At 44.4% G+C, this 17,998-nt stretch overlaps 1 protein-coding gene and 1 non-coding gene across 4 annotated transcripts in view; both read left to right on the top strand.

The window, feature by feature from the left end:
- Window positions 1-4,469: 4,469 nt before the first annotated feature.
- ASB11 (ankyrin repeat and SOCS box containing 11) overlaps window positions 4,470-17,998 on the top strand; it is a 29,210-nt gene continuing 15,681 nt past the window's right edge. For 2 of the 3 annotated variants that reach the window (XM_075538708.1, XM_075538707.1), the window contains exons 1-2: window positions 4,470-6,257; window positions 15,522-15,601. In XM_075538708.1, the coding sequence (XP_075394823.1) occupies window positions 6,077-6,257; window positions 15,522-15,601 (261 nt within the window). In that variant the 5' untranslated portion in view covers window positions 4,470-6,076. Of the gene's footprint in view, window positions 6,258-6,616; window positions 7,553-15,521; window positions 15,602-17,998 lie in introns of those variants that run through there. The other variant, XM_075538709.1, reaches the window with a different exon arrangement.
- On the top strand, window positions 17,431-17,594 carry LOC142435080 (U1 spliceosomal RNA). The gene has a single exon (XR_012781229.1). It is a non-coding gene; the product is annotated as a U1 spliceosomal RNA (small nuclear RNA).

Here is a 17,998-nt window from a genome sequence, read left to right as displayed (position 1 = left end):
ACATATATATATATATATATATATATATATATATTTACATATGTACATGCCTTTATTTAGACCTCTGTAAGTGTCCTTTGTCTCCTGGTTCTTTCCTGTACTTCCTTTTTACTTTCTTCTTGTCCCACCATCATGTTCGGCCTTCATTCGGGATTAGTAATTCCTCGATGCTACATTGCCCTTGATTAAGCCTCACTAGGCATCCTACGCCCTTCTCTCTGTTGTTTATATATAGTTCAGTTGTTCCCTTGTCCCTGGGTTGGTTTCCCCCTCCCCATTCCTTTCTCCCATCTCTCCTCCTTTATCCTCCACCCCACCCCGCCCGGAACCTTTGGTCCTGTTCTTTTCATCTCTGAAATATTTGTCCTGCCCATCTTACCTACATCGACATGCAGATACATTAATAAGTGCAAAAAAAAAAACACAGGCAAAGCCAAACGAAAGAACAAAGGAAGTCAAGACTAACAAAACAATAACAGCAACAAAACCAACTACAAAAAGAAAGCCACTGACAAAATGGAAATGCCTATAAATAGTTCACGGTCTGTTTGTTGGTCTTTACTCTGATGGGGTGCCACACTCTGTCTCCAAAGTCTAGTGTTGGTATTCCCCAGGGATTTCATCACTTTGTTCCCCTTTGTTGCTTTGTTGCATGCTCTTAGTGTTTCGCCCCAGTGTCAGATTATGCACAGTTTCCGCACTGTGTCTCCAGTGTTGTTCCCCTCAATGCTATGGTTTAGTGAGGGACATTGTGTCTTGTGATGGGGCTGACCCTATGGTCTTCTCTCTGTGTGTTGTCTGCTCCAAGCAGGAATATTGTCCTCGGGGCTTGGTGGGCCAGGATGCCCTCCCCTCCTTCTCTATCCCATTTGTTTCTCCCATGTGCCCTAATCAGATAGGCCCCTCTAATCAGACAGCCCCAAGCTGTAGCCCCAATGCTGTCCTCTGAAGTGCATTCTTCTGAGGGGTGGGGTGTCCACATAGTTGGGATTGGTTCCCTGGTACATGCCGGTATGTTGTATTCATGTCTTGACACTTGGTCTCTCTCTTCCTCTCCTGTGGAGATATAAACAATACCCTCCCCTTGGGTGGGTTAGTGCCCTGCTCCCCACCTACCAATGACTTTTTTTCTCTTTCCCCCTCCTATTTAGTTGGCTGCCATATGTATCCCTAGATTGGGTTTGACCCCTGCCCTAGTAGCTGGGCCTCACCCCAGGGATATCTGTATATAGTTGCTTTTCCCCTATGCCCCATTTTTTTAAGCTTACCTCAGTGAACTCAAGTTTTTTCAGTCTTGTACTCCACGTTAGTAGCTCCCCATTTCCCCCCAACCTCTCCTGCCATACCCCCAAGGAACCATTTATCCAGTTACTCGCTGTAGGTTAGAAACACATTTAAAAAACAAAACGCTAATCAAAATAACACTAATCAAAATAACAGAGTAAAACATAAAAATCTCTTGTAAAGAAAGCAGAAAATACTAAAATCTTGAAGAAATTTTAAAAGAACATAATTTATTTAAAAACCTCACTTCCATCAAGTCAGTGATGACTCACAGTGCCCCCCTATGGGTTTCTGAGACTAACTTTCTGGGAGTGAAAATGGCAGTTTCTGGTGGTTTTGAACTGCTGACAATGTGCATCAAAGCCGAACAAGTTACCAGTACACCACCAGGGCTCCATAGAAAGTAAGGGAGATCAAGTGATAGGGTGCTAAATTTTAACCTGCCTGCATCTGCAACAATCCACTTTCCAGTGCAGTCTACATGCTAGCAAGGCTCCTCACATCCTTGGCCCATGGTCAGAGGGCTTAATCCACATGTACCTCCTTCCCCTTCACTATTTTTAAAAAGCTGAAACGGCTTTACAATAGACCAAGAAGGTGAGCAGCTGATAAGATAATACATTTCGTCCTATCTCTGTCATAATCTTATTTGCAATGCTCTCTGATAACAGAGCTATTCAAATCCCTCAACTATGATTAGAGGGGACTCAAGAGGCTTAATCTATGTGTGGACACTGATAATGGATTTGGGGCTTCCACCGTCATCCATAGCCTTCTGCGCACCAGGCGTTCAGAATTTAAGTTCTGACGCCATTCCTTCCTTTAGATTTGGATTATATTATTAATCATTTTATTGGAGGCTCTTACAGCTCTTAGAACAATCCATACATCCATTGTGTTGAACACATTTGTACATATGTTTCCATCCTCCTTTTCAAAACATTTTCTTTCTACTTGAGCCGTTGGTCTTAGCTCCTCATTTTTTCCCCTCTGCCCCCTACCCTCCCACCCTAATGAACCCTTGATAAATTATAAATTATTGTCATTTTCATACCTTACACCATCCGCTGTCTCCCTTCATCCATGTTTCCATTGTTTGTCACCCAGGGTGGGGGGGAGTTATATGTCAATCATTGTGATTGGTTCCCTCTCCCCCACACACACCTTACCCCTACCCTCATGGTATCGTTACTCCCATTATTGTTCCTGAGGGTTTTATCTGTTCTGGATTCCGTGTGGTGTTGAAAGCTCTTATCTGTATCAGGGTACATGATCTGGTCTAGTCGGATTCGTACGGTAGAACTGGGGTCATGCTAGTGGGGTTGAGGAAGCAGTGAAGAACTAGAGGAATGTTGTATGTTTTGTCAGTGCTATGGATTACAATCCTTTGATTCCACAGACTGATGTGCTCATTTGAAAACAAGTCTATATGACCCCAGATGCTATTCTTTCTGATAGCCAGGTATCCTCTATTTTCTTTATCACACTTTGCTTTAGCACCCATATCTTCAGTGAACTCTTCATGAGGGTGAGCATCAAGCAGGACCATGTCATCAGAACAAATTGTTCTTAGATTGGGGGCTAGAATTAGGTGCAAGCCCCAAATCCATTCCTGCTTCTATGATTTATATATGTCTCTGGTTCACCTTAGAGACATCATCGTCATTTTCTGTTAGAGAACCTTATCCATCATCATCATGAGCCATCACTTCCAGAGTTGCCCCTGTGAGTCTCTGAGCCGGCCAATCTTTACAGAAACAGAAAACCACATTCTTCCTCTGCAGAGATGTCTCGTGGTTTCGAACTGCTGAACTTGCAGTTACCATCCAATACATAACCACTACATATTGATAGTGTCATTAGTTTAGTTAATAGTATAGAATGTAAAACACTGCTGAGAAGAGGAAGTTATACAAGTATAAGACAGCTGTGATGTACAATATATGAATTGTTGACTGTATAGATTACACTCTTTAAGTGACTGGACACTATGTACACAAAATGGGGCTTGGTGATAGGGCAAATCTTGTGATAATATTCATTCACCACAACAGATCCATGCCTACCAAATTATTACATGTCATAATGAAGTACAGGCTACCAGTCACTGGGTACTCTCAAGGCCAGAGGTTAGAACCAAAGCCCAATGTCTGCCAGTTCTATGGCCTTGGGCTAAGAGTCATCTGCTTCTCTTTATACTAGGGGATTTTAGCCATCAGTCCACTGGCTACAGGTGAGCTTGAGGTAAATCTAGTTCACTTAGTGGGGTTTACACATTGAGTCTTGGTGGGGAGTCACTGTTTTGAATGGACATTATTTTTACGCTCGATGAGACTAAGACAATTGTAGTATTGAGAGAACTTGTATGCAGTCAGCCACTGTTTACAGAGACATGTTTAAACACATTTTGTTTGGAATGAACCTCTGTGCATGTATGAACTGGAACCCCCTAGTAAGGATACTTTTGGCTTGCCCCTGCATCCAGATAAAAGCAGGTCAAAATAGTGATGTTTCCCCAGGGAGGAGGATCCTCCAGATTATAAATGGACATCCTGCCCCATGCCTTTCTCTGCCAATACCTGATCTGCTTGTTGGAGCCTGTCACCTGACCTGTGGATTTTAGACTTTCCAGCTACCATGATTGCATGAGCCTATCTGGATTTAAAACACTACCTATTCCAGTATGCCAAACAAAAATGATCACCCTGTTTTAAGGGAAAACATCCAAACAAGGTCGAGTCATGTCTGGTACAATGGTAACAGTACGCTTCACTGATCTGAGTGCCTTCCTAGGATATAATTGAGGAAGGCAACATGGGAAGTGAAAAAACACTAAAATATGTTCCTCTGGCTATTCTTGTGCACTGGCTAGGTCTTTGAAATTCAGTAAAGCTAAGCTTCTGTGTTAATTTTCCTCCCTTGAGAGCCACACAGAACAAGAGCTGTACGGTATGTGAGACCTCAAGATGGAGGGGTTAGATATTGCAGCTCAAGGTGGTTTTCTCCCTGTCAGCTTTTTTGAACAGAATGGAATGTCTTATATAAATAGTCATCCTCATTTGCTTGAATACTAGGAATATCTGCCCTATTTTTGCATAAAGCATTGGCGCCCTGGTGGTGTAGTAGATATGCCTTGGGCAGTGATCCACAAGGTCAGGAGTTTAAAACCACCAGCCTCTCTGAGCAAGAAAGATGGAGCTTTCTACTCCTATAAAGAGTCATAGTCTTGGAAACTCACAGAGGCAAGTCTACCCTGGCCTATAGAATGACAATGATTACAGAGACATGTTTAAGCACATTTTGTTTGGAATGAACCTGTGTGCCTGTATGAACTGGAACCCTAGTAAGGATACTTTTGGCTTGCCCCTGTATCCAGATATAAGCAGTCTTCCCATGACACTCCCATTGACCAGCTGGGGCAGATTGAGCAGTGACAAATGCACCTGAGCACTGTCCAGCTAGGGGAGGGAAGGTGCCTTGATGATTTGGGTCCTACATTCAGGACCTGAGACATTTTGTTCAACCACTTTTTTATGTGGGGACAGACCATGCTTTTGTGGACATGAATGTGACCTTTGTCGAATGTAAAATGCCACTTGAAATGGAAAATGAATCATCAGGATCCTTGCAGCAGATTGTGGTCACAGATGGAGCTGCTTGCTTTTCAGCAAGCTATTGCTTCCAGAGTGACTCCTCTTACAGTGGCATCCAAGAGGGGCCCTCCTGTCCACACAACCTTCAAATCGAGTGGACAGCAGTTTGGAATTGGTTATAGCTAAGGGTTGGACTTTCTCTTCCATAAATGTTGGGAGGAATAGCAAATGAAATGTTACATGGAATACAACTTCCCATTAAGAGCATAGGGAGGTCTTTGCTCCTGTCTTAATTGCCAAGTGTGGCGGTAACATAAATACAAGTGGGTTCTGGAGGTTAAAAATCCAAATTGGTGCCTAACCCACCACCATCGAGTTGATGACAACTCATAGTGGCCCTATAGAGCTGCCCTGCAGGGTTTTCATGGTTATGATAGCAGATGGCCTTCTCCCTTGGGTCGAGTGGCTGGCTGGTGGATTTGAACTACTGACCTTTTGGTTAGGGGTTGACCATTTAAACACTATGCAAACAGACCTCCTTCATTCGGGATCTAAGCCTCATGGATTTCTCTCTCTTGTCAGTAGCCCAGGCACCCAGTGCTCCTTAGTGCTTCTCACCTGGCAGTTGTCTGCCTGTGTGTGCCTGTCAATGAGTCTGACCTGCTCTTTTAATATTTTAGGTGGGATTAGGTTAGATATCATAAGCATAACAATAAAACCCCCCTATTTCTAAACAGGATGACAGCCAGAAATGTGGTATAGATTTCTAGCACAATTCAATCCATCATGGCCCTGCTTTGCATGAATGTCAAATAGCTTGCTTCGTGCCCAGCAGAGGATCTGAGAAGTGGATATCCTCTTTCCAACCCCACCTTCGAACACTATGTAGCAAATGGAGAGTTTTCGGTGTTAAAAATATGTGGATGGGAATCCCTTTGCTGACATAGCACTTATTTAGTCCTATGGTTCGAGAACCATAGGCTGTTTCTGGTTTGAAGGAAGAGTTTCTGGTGCATTTGGCATTGGCCGTGGGTGTCAACCCACGCAGTCGTCAAATTGCAGTTAGATTAGAACTTACAAACTGAGTTCTCAGTAATAGGAGCACGGAGTGCTAGAAGGTTTAAAATAGATGTCCTGTGATGCCAATTTTAACTCTCTGAACTATTCCAGCCCGGGAAACCGATACAGAGTAAGCCAAAATGGACGATGATCCTGCTTTCTATGGCGTTAAAAACATTTTTATTACAATGTTTGCTACTTTTTTTTTCTTCAAGCTTTTAATCAAAGTCTTTCTGGCTCTCCTAACTCATTTTTATATCGTCAAAGGAAATAGGAAGGAAGCGGCTAGGATAGCAGAAGAGATCTATGGAGGAGTTCCAGGTAAAAATACATGGCATTTGTTCCCAATTTTAAAAATAAAAAAATAAACAACATAAAAACCCTCCTAGCTAATCCGTTTGACTAGTATTTCTAGAAGGCACATTGCATTTCGACTTTGATGCTGAGTGGGTAGTTAAAAGATTGAGCTCTTATTTAAAGTAACAGAACGGATGTAGGCAGCACCACATTTGGATAGGCTTCTCAGCTTTATGTTTGATTTGTAGTTCTTTTGTGTGTGTGCGGGGGGCGGGGGGGGAGGTGTCGTGCACTTTCTTTAGAGCTCTTCCACGGTTATTTTTTTAGAAGTAAATAAAGACGTGGCTTTCTAAGAGTAATTTGAGAACCTCGTTTCTAGTCTACTGACCCAAAGAGTAACTTAGAGGTTTTCCCTTCCTATTTTAAAGGTAAATTTGAACAGTGGAGAGCGAGCATTCTGTTAAGACAAGATTTCCTCAAGGAATGGAATGAGTAGCACATTTGCTGTACACCAGTAAAGGTGGCGTGGTATATCTATATAGTTAGGTCTAGACGGACAGAGAAATAGATATATAAGAGGAGGGCTTCAAAAAGTTTGTGGAAAATGAAAAGATGATGGAATTTGCCCAGGAACGTTTGGCAGTGTGTGTGTGTGTGTGTGTGTGTGTGTGTGTGTGTTCAATTGGAGTTGATTAGCCCCTTGTCACTGCCAGGAAAAAAGCCTTCACTAATCCTCTTTCTGTGTGGCCCTGCCTTCCCAGAGCACTGCGTTCTGTTTCAAAACAGAGGTGCTTCTAACCAGAAGTGTCAGCTTTGGGGGCAAACATCGCAAGTCTCCGGCTTTGTAGAGATGAGTCTCCATTTGGTTTCAAGAATTTACTGTCATTGACCTGAGGACCCCTCCCCCCACTACGATAGTCAGTGAATCCGATCTCATGTCTCACCTGGTGGTGTCGTCACTTGCTCAAGGAGCCTTTCATTCACATACGGAGGCCAGAGTTCCACTCCGTCCGTATTGGTAGGGTTTGCAGGGGCTTGAAGGTGACATCATTCTTTAACCAGTATCCACTTTCAATTTGCATCCAGGATTTGCTTTCAAAATAGGCTTCTGCTAGGCAAGTTCAATACACGAGGCAACCTTGAACACACCGGACACCAGCCGGCCTAGCCATAAAACCACGTCTTCCAAAGGCGAGGCATCAGAATGCTTCCATTAACTGGGTACTGCGAGAAGAATCTCGACAGTGCAGGAAATAGAAAGCTCTGGCTGTGGAAAGAGGTGCCTTTTGGGGATTACATTTGCCATACTTTTCAGGGAGGTATGTGGCTTTGACTTTGACTCGGTTAAACAATATATATCTCTTGAGTTGAACGTGACTTGAAAAGCTATTTTCAAATTGAATTTGTCAATCTGGGCAGGGGCTTTCTCTTATTTTGGGTGTTATTGTGGCTACATGAAATTTAATTGCAGTTCTTGGTTTACTTTGGGCAAAATCCAATGAAGTTTCCCTTGTTGCTATGTGCATATGTTCAGTCATTGTGGTCATATATTGAGTATATTCTTTTAAAAATGGTCTTATAATTGTCAAAACCTATGTAAAACTGACATGGTTTGAAGTTAAGTATGTACCCATGATAGAGTTATATTAAATAAAGTGTAGCCATTGTTTACTTCAGGAACCCTGAGGGCATGGTGGTAAAATGTTTGGCTGCTAACCCAAAGGTCAGTGGTTCGAATCTACCAGCAGCTCAGTGAGAAAAAGCTGTGGCAATTTGCTTGTGGGAAAATTTCAGCCTTAAAACTCAGTGCGATGGTCCTATTCTTTCCTCCAGGGTCACAATGAGTGAGAATTGACGCAAGGGCAGTGGGTATTGTTGAGCACGTCTACCTTATTGATTGAAGCTCCTAGGAGCATACTTATTTAATGCAAGCAAAGAGATACTGTAAATCAGAAATGCTATTGTTTAAATGATCACACTTTAAAATGGGATCTATAAAAATAAATAATAAAATGTTATTTGAAATGATTCTTTTTAAATGGAAGGTCACAGCCTTGGAAACCCTATGGAACACTTCTAGATCATTAATGAGCATTAACGAGATTTGCTTACTTTCCTATACATGTATACAAGCACGCATATTTGTATATTACAGGTATATATCATACAGAAGGAGGCCCTAATGGCTTACTTGGGGAAACATTGAGCTAACCTCAAGGTCAGAGGTTCAAACCCACCAGCTGATCTAAGACAGAACGATTAGCCTCTCTGCTCTGGTAAAGATATACAGCCCCAGAAACCCAATATTCTGACACATTGGACTGCAAACCATAAAGTCAGCAGTTCAGAACCACCAGCTGCTCTCCAGGCTAATGCTGAGGCCTTCTGCTCCTGTAAAGACGCACAGGGCAGGGTCTCTATGAGTCAGAATCAAGCTGAAGGAAGTGGGGTTGGCTTGTTGCGTCAGAGAGAATATGTCCAGGTTTACTAAATAAGCCTTTATGTAATAGTTAATAAATTGTCAGAAACAGTGGTTGTGATAGAATTTCAAGTAGTTTCTTTTCACCGCTGTTAGCAATGGAATACTACAGATTTAGAACTAAAGGTAGTAAAAGTCAAGAAAGAAAATTATGCAAATGATCTGCTCAGTGCTGAAATGACTTTGCTGTCCATTAGTCATTTAATCTGTCAGATGGCAAGTTTACAGACGTCTCAGCCCCAGATGATGTTTTGTGACTCTGTGAGCATATTATGTTCTAGTAAATGAGTGTCAACATCATCAGAAGCCAGGCCTGTTAAAAATTGTCCCGAGCACTGTTTCTTCCGGAAGGAGTTCCTGGGGCACAAATTCTTAAGCACTGGACTGCTAGCAGAAAGGTTAGGGGTTAGAACCCACTCAGATGTGCCTCAGAAGACAAGCCTGGTGAACTGCTTCTGTAAGGTGACAAAGCCTTGCAAACCCCGTCACGATGAGCCTGGGGTCAGCGCAAGGACAACTAACAATCATTTCTCTTGGAGTGCATACCTAGCACCCTCTTCCTCTTTAAATATCCTTTCTTTTGGCTGGAGACTATTAGTTTTGGAATTTCATATCCTGGAATACACTCTTATGTCTTTGTGATGTAAACATGTGTAAATCAGTATTTGACTCGTGTGAGTCGGGTATTCAGCTGAGGTTGGCTGTCAGACCTCCTTGTGTGCTTGTTTAGGTAGGGGTCTGAAACATCGCCTCGGGCTCTTGGAAAGCATCACAGCCTATGGGTGCTGTGCCTGAGGGCCAAGCAGACCCCACCTTAGCCCACAGAAGGGTTTGCAATGTTGAGAATAGCACTCTAAAGAGAAGGGTTGCCTGATTTCGCAGCCTTTGCTAATCTGATCGAGAATGGGAGCTAGAATCATCCATTGCCCAACTCGGGGTTGTTTGCATAGTAGAGCACTCACACAGTGCGGATGCTGTCTATGACCCAGCATTCCCAGGGGGTCTTTCATACACTGCCTCCCTGCATGAGTCTGGGTACTTTAGAGAAACAAATCCACAGAAACACATGGATGAGAGAGAGTTTTATATAAGGGGTACGTGTACATCAAGAAAAACATCCCAACCCAGTGCTGCTCAAGCCCATAAGTCCAACATTAACCCATATGTCTGACACCAAGCCACAAGGTCCTCCTCCATCTGACAAAACACATGCAATAACACCGACTGCAGGAGGAAAGCCGAATCAGTGAACGTGTAACTATCTCAGCGCTGGCAGGGGTCTCCACACGGCTGCTCCAGCACCCAGGGTTGCATCGGGGTAGGTCCATGTGGCTTCTCCTCAGGGAAGTCTTGCAGGAAGTGAACATTGCCAGCTAAAGCAGGGAACTGGCTAAGGCAGCTGCACCCTGGTCTGACCATCACAAAGCAAGAGACAGAACTAGAAAGGTGAGACTTGCGGAGCCATTTATCTCTCTGCCCTTCAATTAACCCCACGTGTGTTTATCGGCCAGGTTGTGCACAATAAACTTTAACTATCTCTCTCCATAATCACACATATTCACACCAAGTGTGCGTAAAATGGGGAGCCCTGGTAGCTCAGTGATGAAGTACTTGGCTGGTAACTGAAAGGCTGGTATTTCGAACCCTCTACATCACTCCACAGGAGAAAGATGAGGCTCTCTGCTTCTGTAAAGATGTATAGTCTCAGAGACCCTAGGGAGCAGTCTTCCTTTGTTCTGGAGGACCACGTTGAATCAGACTAGATTCAATGGCAGTAGTTTGGTTTGGTTTTTGCTTAAAATTACAAATAATAAATTGCCTACCATAAGTCCCAGCCATGTTTTGCTGCCAAAGGAATTTGCACCCAACCTAGGGAGACACGTGGTTTTCCTAGTGTGGGGAATTTCACAATTGCAGGTAAGAAATTAAACAACTCTAGTGGCTTTCCCCAAAAAAGGCTATTTTAAGATGAGCTGCTCGGTCCTATTGGAAACCTGTTGTACGTTGTTGTTAAGTCACGAGCTCCACTGAACAATTTGTGACAGCTGCCCATGTGTTACCCTGGCCAAGAATCGAACCTGGATCCCTGACACGGATGACAAGAATTCTACCACAGGGCCACTGCTGCTCTCAATTTTATTATAACTTATCAGGCAATTGATTACTCTATACTTTCCCCAAAATGACCTTTGATTTATCTAAAATATGACTACTTTGACTAGGTTCGTGGCTATATTTAAAACCCCTCATGACATAGAGGTTACACATGGCACTGCTAACTGTAAGGTCAGCAGTTTGAAACCACCATCCACTCGGCATGAAGAAGAGGCTTTCTACTCCCGTAAAGAGTTACAGTCTCAGAAATCGTCAGGGGTAGTTCTACCCTATCGTGTAGGGTTGCCACGAGTCGGAATCAGCTCGATGGCAGTGAGTTTTGCTTTTTGGGGGGACTTTTTTTTTTTTTGCTTGTGTTTTGGATCAGAATTAAAGTTCCTTTTGAATGTGGTTCTTTTTAGAATAATAAACCAATAATCTCAAATTCTGGGTGGAATTAGACAGTCTGGAATGCAAACAAACCAATGATAATTTGGGTGGGGTTGTTGGTTTGGTTTTTATCATGGATACTTGGAACTTGGGTGAATGAAACTCCATCAGAACCCATTTTGGGTGTGACTCTGAGGATTTGAGCTAGAAATCACATTTAGAGAAAAATACCAAGGGGGAGAATGAAAACGTAGCTGGCCATTTTCTGTCCATTTCTTCAGGAACAGCAAAACAGACAGGGAGGGCACACACTCTCCTTAATGTGCTCGTAGCCCGTGACCCAGGCCGTCTGCCAAGCAGCTCAAAATAGATAGCCTCCCAAGAGAATGATGTTTGCTTCCCCCTGCATGCATTTCTTTGGAAAGCCTAGTGACAGATTCCCTGATAGAGTTGGAGAATCTCCCTTGCAGCCCAAATTACTTTTATCCTTTAATGACACACAATTAGCTCTCATTTGCAAGAATGATAGGAGACTAAGCATTGGGAACAACAATAGGCTTCACAGGGGGCGCTCAGGATGAATGGCAGAGTGTCTGGAAAAGGCTTTTGTGTGCACCCTGTTAGAGTCCTACAGGCTGGAAAACAATAGGACTGGGAAACAGAGGGTTGCCACTTTTCAGAGGCTACAGCAGGGTCATTGTCTGCTATCCACAGAGGGAGTGGTGCAAACAATTACTGCGCTTGGCCTGTAACCTGAAGGTTCCAGTCCACCCAAAAGCACTTTGGAAGAAAGGTCTGGCAATCTTCATCTGAGAAATCCACCACTGAAAGCCCTATGAAGCACAGTTCTGCTCTGACACACATGGGTCCCCATGACTTGGGATCGAGTTATTGGCGATGGTTCTGTGTTTCATCTGTAGAGAGAAAGAAGGTGGGCAGATAGCAAGCCATTCAAGACAATGAATCTACTAGGAGAATCCTACTGTCATAGAGTGCACTCAACTCTTAAGTGACCCTTGAGGACAAAAAAGAACTACTCCTCTGATAGAGATCTACAGCCTCAGAAACCCACAGGGGCCAGTCCTTCTCGGTCCTCCAGGGTCACTATGAGTCAGAATCAACTCAATGGCAGTGAATGAGTTGAGATAACTGCTTCACAGACTTTCCAAAGCTGCAACATCTCTACCAAAGTGGGCGGCCTCATCTTTCTCCAGCCCAGCAGCCGCTGGGTTTCCACCGCCGACCTCCAGGTTAGCAGCCCGATGCACCCACTGCACTAACTACGAGAATGGCCAGAATTTAAAAGCCCATCGTTCTTAGAATGTAATCAGTGCCACTAAATGGTATCTGCAAACACTGTTGGGTTGGTGCATGTTTTCCCGTATACAAGGAATATGTTGTCCTGTATATTCTCAACAACAATAGTGAGGGTGCACTCTGAAATGACGTCTCAAAACTCTAGGCTTGAGTCCGTGCTGGGGTTTGTCCATCTCTTCCTTCACAAAAGCCGAGGGGTGGGGCTCCAGGAGAACGACAAGAGTACGGTGCCCTGGTGGCGTTGCTGTAATACCTGGGGGCTGTCTGTGAACTGCAAGGCGGGTGAGAAACAAGGCTCTCTCCCGTAAAGGGTAACCGTCTTGGAAACCCACAGGCTCAGCTCTATTCTGTCCTATAGGGTCACTATGAGATGGACTTGATTCGATGACAGTGAGTTTGGTTTGAGGGTTGGAGCATGTCATGTAAAGGCAGAGGACGTGGCAAACTGCACTCGGTTTCAGAATTAGGCAACTAGGTTCTTGGGCTTGTGGTTCACAGCCCTAAAAACTCCCGACGCTTGAAAGGCAGAATGCTCTTACTTATAGTTCCCAGCAGCAAAAGGCTGCCACCAGGACCCCACAGAATTATCCCAGGGACAGGCTACCAGTGAGGTGGAATTCTTGCACTGTTAGTTGCCGATGCATTATTGCCCACTCATGGCGACCATTAAGTACAGCAGCATGAAACGTTGCCCAGTCGCCCCTGCGCCGTCTTCATGAGTGTTGGTTCGGGTCCATTGAGTCCATTGTTGAGGCTCCTGTGCCAATCCAGCTTGCGAGGCGTTGCCTCCTTTTCATTGACTCATACTTTTCCAGGGAGCCTTGGCGGCATAGTGGTTTACACGTGGGGCTGCTAAGCACAATGTCAGAACTTCAGCTCCACCAGCAGCCCTGCACCTGTCATTACTTAGCGTCTTAAAAACCCTATGGATCTCTTCTCTCCTGCTCTATAGGGTCGCTAGGACCTGGAGTTTGGGTTTTGCGAGTTCTCTGCTCTGCCAGCCATGATGTCTTTCTTTCCTGATGAATGAGCAGAAGGCTCACCAGCCTCCTTTCTCAGAATAATTCTGATTGTTATTTCTTCGAAGATTGATTTGTTCCTTCTAGGGGGTTGTTTATGACAAGCCAGGTGGGGCTAGCTAGGCTTACCAGAGGATTGGGTATTTCAAACAATTCTGGGGTCCCGAAGAAGGAAGGGGTTCTGTGGGATGGTAGGCCACAGGGGCCCCTGTGCAGTGTAGTCCAGGAGGAGCATTCGAGCTTCATAGTGGAAAGAGTTGGGCTATGGGCTTAGAGATAGACTATGGTGGAAATCGCCAGGTATTTAGCTGTCATCTTCAAAGGGGTGTAAGGCAGCACCTGTGAAATACACCACCTCCCTCTGGGATGGTCAGAAGGGGGGAAGAAACTTGGAAAGCAGCAAGTATGAAGGGACAATGCACAAGGCACTGCCATCATTTTCTCTTTCATGGGAGTGGGGGAAGATGGGGGTTCACCTGCCCCTGACTGGCTGCCACCTGAGAAGCCTGGGCTGGGAGCAGGGACAAAGAAGATACAACACTCATGGGGGACTTGAGGAGAGGTAACTAAATGGCAGTATACAGGACAGTTGCCTCAGGTGAGCCCTGGTGTGAGGCTGCAGGTCAGACCAAGTCAGTAGGATAGCACCTGCTTCCAGTTAATGAGGAGGCAGGTTCCTTGTCCCCCTGGCTTCTCCCCAACACTGGCATCAGAGGAGTGGGGGGACTCAAAGGAGGTACCAGGCAGGTGACAAAAGAGCACAACCACTGCTCTTGAACCTCAATCACCAGCGTCCACTTTGGACCCACAAATAATTATTTACTAGCAAAGCAATGAAAGATTATTTGGAAGTAACTCAATAGCAACGGGTTGTGCCCTCATTTGCAAATGAGAAAATTACCGTGTGAAATATTTTAGTCCTTTATCTTTGGGATAGGGAGAAATCAAATCTAGGCAGTGGGTCTTCATGGGCCCTGTGTTAGTCTGGGTAGACTAGAGAAACAAATTCATAGACATATGTGTATAAGAGAGAGTATTATATAAAGGGTAATTGTACATTAAGAAAGCATCCCAGCCCAGTCCAGTTCAAAAGTCGGATATTAGCCCATATGTGTGATACCAATCTATAAAGTCCTCTTCAGACTCACAAAACACATGCAATGATGCTGAGTGCAGGATGATCACAGGCCAGTGGATCCAATGGCATTGTAAAGCATCTCACTGCTAGCAGGGGTCTCCATTGTGGCTTTTCCAGGTCCAGGGTTCTCATCCAGGAGTTCCAGAATTCTCAGGAGAAACCCCTGTCCACAAAAAGGCCACATTGGCTATGACCCGATTGACAGACTAGACTCCACCCCTTCACTCTTAATCCTCTCAAGTTCCAGATTGACACCAGATTATGTAACTGCCACAGAGCCCCTTTCTCAGCCATCACACTCCAGTGCCCACTGTAAGTGATGTGGGGGAGAACTGAAAGGGGACTATAGCTGGGAATAAACTACACCCTGCTTTATAATATGGACCTATCTTTACCAAAATGAAGCAGAGACTCTTTTCTAGGGAAATCAGAACACAGCCATTCCCCCAAACTTGCCATTCCTCTCTGGCACAGGGGCTAATGAGGCCATTGGAGTGGCGGTGGATCTGAGATAGGAAGAATGACGGTGGGAAGCACACAGACAAGCTTTGTCCTGCCTTTCCTCTCATTCCGAGATATTGGAGTCAAGCACCAGACACTAGTTATTTGCACTCAATCTATAACTTGCTGAAATTGCCTCTGAAAAGTCAAAAAGCTAGATGGCAAACCCCTCTGTACCCTCAATGCACTCAGTAGCTTGTCACTCAGAGAGGGGCTGTCAGCAGACCCAATTGCAAACAACGTGCTTCCCTCTCCTGTCCCCCATACCTCCCCTCACAATGGCTTAGTGCATGGACAAATGACAAGAAGAAGTTTCCAGAGGTTAACTCAGAGTTTGGTTTGTGTTGCAGATTGCTGGGCAGACCGATCCCCTCTTCACGAAGCTGCTGCCCAGGGCCGTTTACTGGCCCTCAAAACTCTAATTGCACAAGTAAGTAAATGCCAGGTCAGCACTTCGTGCTCATGGTACAATCCAGCTCTATTCTGCAGTAGCTTTGGCTGTAGCTCCATGACATCACGACTGGCCATCTAAAGGTCTGCATCCTTGAACTAGCCCCTCACCATTTCCTTCTTTTGACTCCCCCTTCCTGAATAGCCAGCTGCTTTTCTGCCCAGTTCCCTCACTCTCCTCCCAGGCCTGCTTCTTAGGAAGCTTCCCTGAAAAGGATGATGGGAAAGGCCCTCAAATCACCCTTGCACTAATTCTCCTTTGACATGCCCAGTGTCCATTAGTGACAATAACTCTGAAGCGACATCAGCCATAACAAATTACTTCAAGACAATGACTGGGGACAACAGATATTCAATAGCTTATGGGTTTTATGGGGCAGTGGGGCAGGGAACTGCTTAGCTGGGTGGCTTTGGGGGGTCTCTCTCAGGTTGCCACCAAAGCATTGGCCAGGGCTAAAGTCATCTGGTGGCTCAATTGGGGAAGTATCTACCTACAGAATTACTCCTGCAGTTGCTACTAGACCCACAGTCGTGGAGTAGACTTGAGTAATAGAGACCCTATACAGAGTTGTCAAGATTGTAAGTCTCTATGGGAGGATACAGCTTTCTTTCTTTTCTGAGGAGTGGCTGGTGGGTCTGAACCACGGACCTTGCAGTTAGCAGTGCTTACCCACAGAGCCACCAGGGTGTCAGTTCCTTCCCATACAGATCTCTCCAAGCACCTTCAACTTAATTTGATGTGATGGTTACTCCCTCATGAGATGTCAGCTGACTTCCTCCAGTCAGAGTGTGAGCCTAAGAAGGAAGCCACCGTCCTTCTTAGAACCTTATGACCGCAGTAAAATTCCATCACCTCTGCCAAACTGTATTGGTTATAAGGGAGTTAATCGACCAGTCCATCTGTACTCCAGGGGAGGAGACTCCACAAGGGAGCTAATACTAGGCATCAAGGACCACGAGGCGCCCGTCGAGCAGCTGCTGACACCAGTCTCATTTCTCAGGGAAGCTTTGAGATCTTTGTTATTAGGACCATGCTATCGATTTTTGTTCGTGACTCATTCCCCAGCAGCTTGAACAGGGAGCAGAGACCTCGAAAGGAGCCCTGGAATGAATGCAAGAATGTGTCCCTACTCGGTTAGCTCTGGAGGTAGCTCAGCATATTATCCTAGCAGCTCTGTGTATTCACTTTAAAAAAAAAAACAATTTATTAGGGGCTCATACAACTCTTATCACAATCCATACATATACATACATCAATTGTATAAAGCACATCTGTACATTCTTTGCCCTAATCATTTTCTTTTTTTCCTCCTCTTTTCTTTTTTTACATTTTATTAGGGACTCATACAACTCTTATCACAATCCATGCATATACATACATCAATTGTATAAAGCACATCCATACATTCCCTGCCCCAATGTGTATTCACTTTTAACATGGAATTTGAACACTTTTTGTTGGTTTGAAGATATAATACGCAATTTCCTATGGCATAGAATTCTATATGTCATGTCATCTATAATTCAATATGCAATATTAACATGCAATAATATAGTTTCACTACAGATGTAAATTCACTGCCACTCAATTTATGCCTACTCACAGCAACCTTATAGGACAGGATAGAACTGCCCCTGTGGACTTCAGTGACTGTCACTCTTCAGGGGAGAAGAAAGCCTCGTCTTCCTCCCTTGGCCCAGCTGGTAGTTTTGAACAGCTAACCTTGTAGTTAGCAGCCCAACACGTAACCACTATGCCACCAGGCTTCTTAGATAGATGTAACGATAGGTTTTAAAATGTACAGATATATACTTAACCTGGCAGGGGAGATACCAGATCACGAAGGTGGTTTTTCCAGAGCAAGGCTTATCCATTGCACTCTGGATGTGCTGACCCCTGCGATTTCCCCAAATGTGGGAAACTCGACTGCATAATTTGTGGTAGTGGGGGACTGCATTCGTGCTCTCCCCTGGAGAAACTGTTCATATATATTTTAATATGTAATCCACACCATTCCAAAACTGAAAATTATATCAAAGGATTACAAGCAAAGGATATTGTATTCACCTCCTTTCTCAGTCATCCGCCTTTAGACTTTCGTTTGTAATTGAAAAATAATCATTCTTTGTTTTGGCATAATCTTAAAGGAACGTTGCAACGATAGTACAGAGCTCTCACGTCCCCTTCCCCCAGCTTCCTCTTATATAGCCAGAGTACATTAGTCAAAAGTAAGACATTAACATTGGTCCAATACTACTAACCAACTCCAGGCTACTGGAATTTCACCAGTTTCCCGCTACTATCCTTTTTTTCTAGGATTGAATCCAGGCACCCACACTACAGTTAAGGCTTGCTATGTTTAACCTCACTTTATGT

This window comes from Tenrec ecaudatus, chromosome X (genome assembly GCF_050624435.1).
Source record: "Tenrec ecaudatus isolate mTenEca1 chromosome X, mTenEca1.hap1, whole genome shotgun sequence".
Taxonomy (NCBI): domain Eukaryota; kingdom Metazoa; phylum Chordata; class Mammalia; order Afrosoricida; family Tenrecidae; genus Tenrec; species Tenrec ecaudatus.
This window is presented reverse-complemented; position numbering and strand designations above follow the sequence as displayed.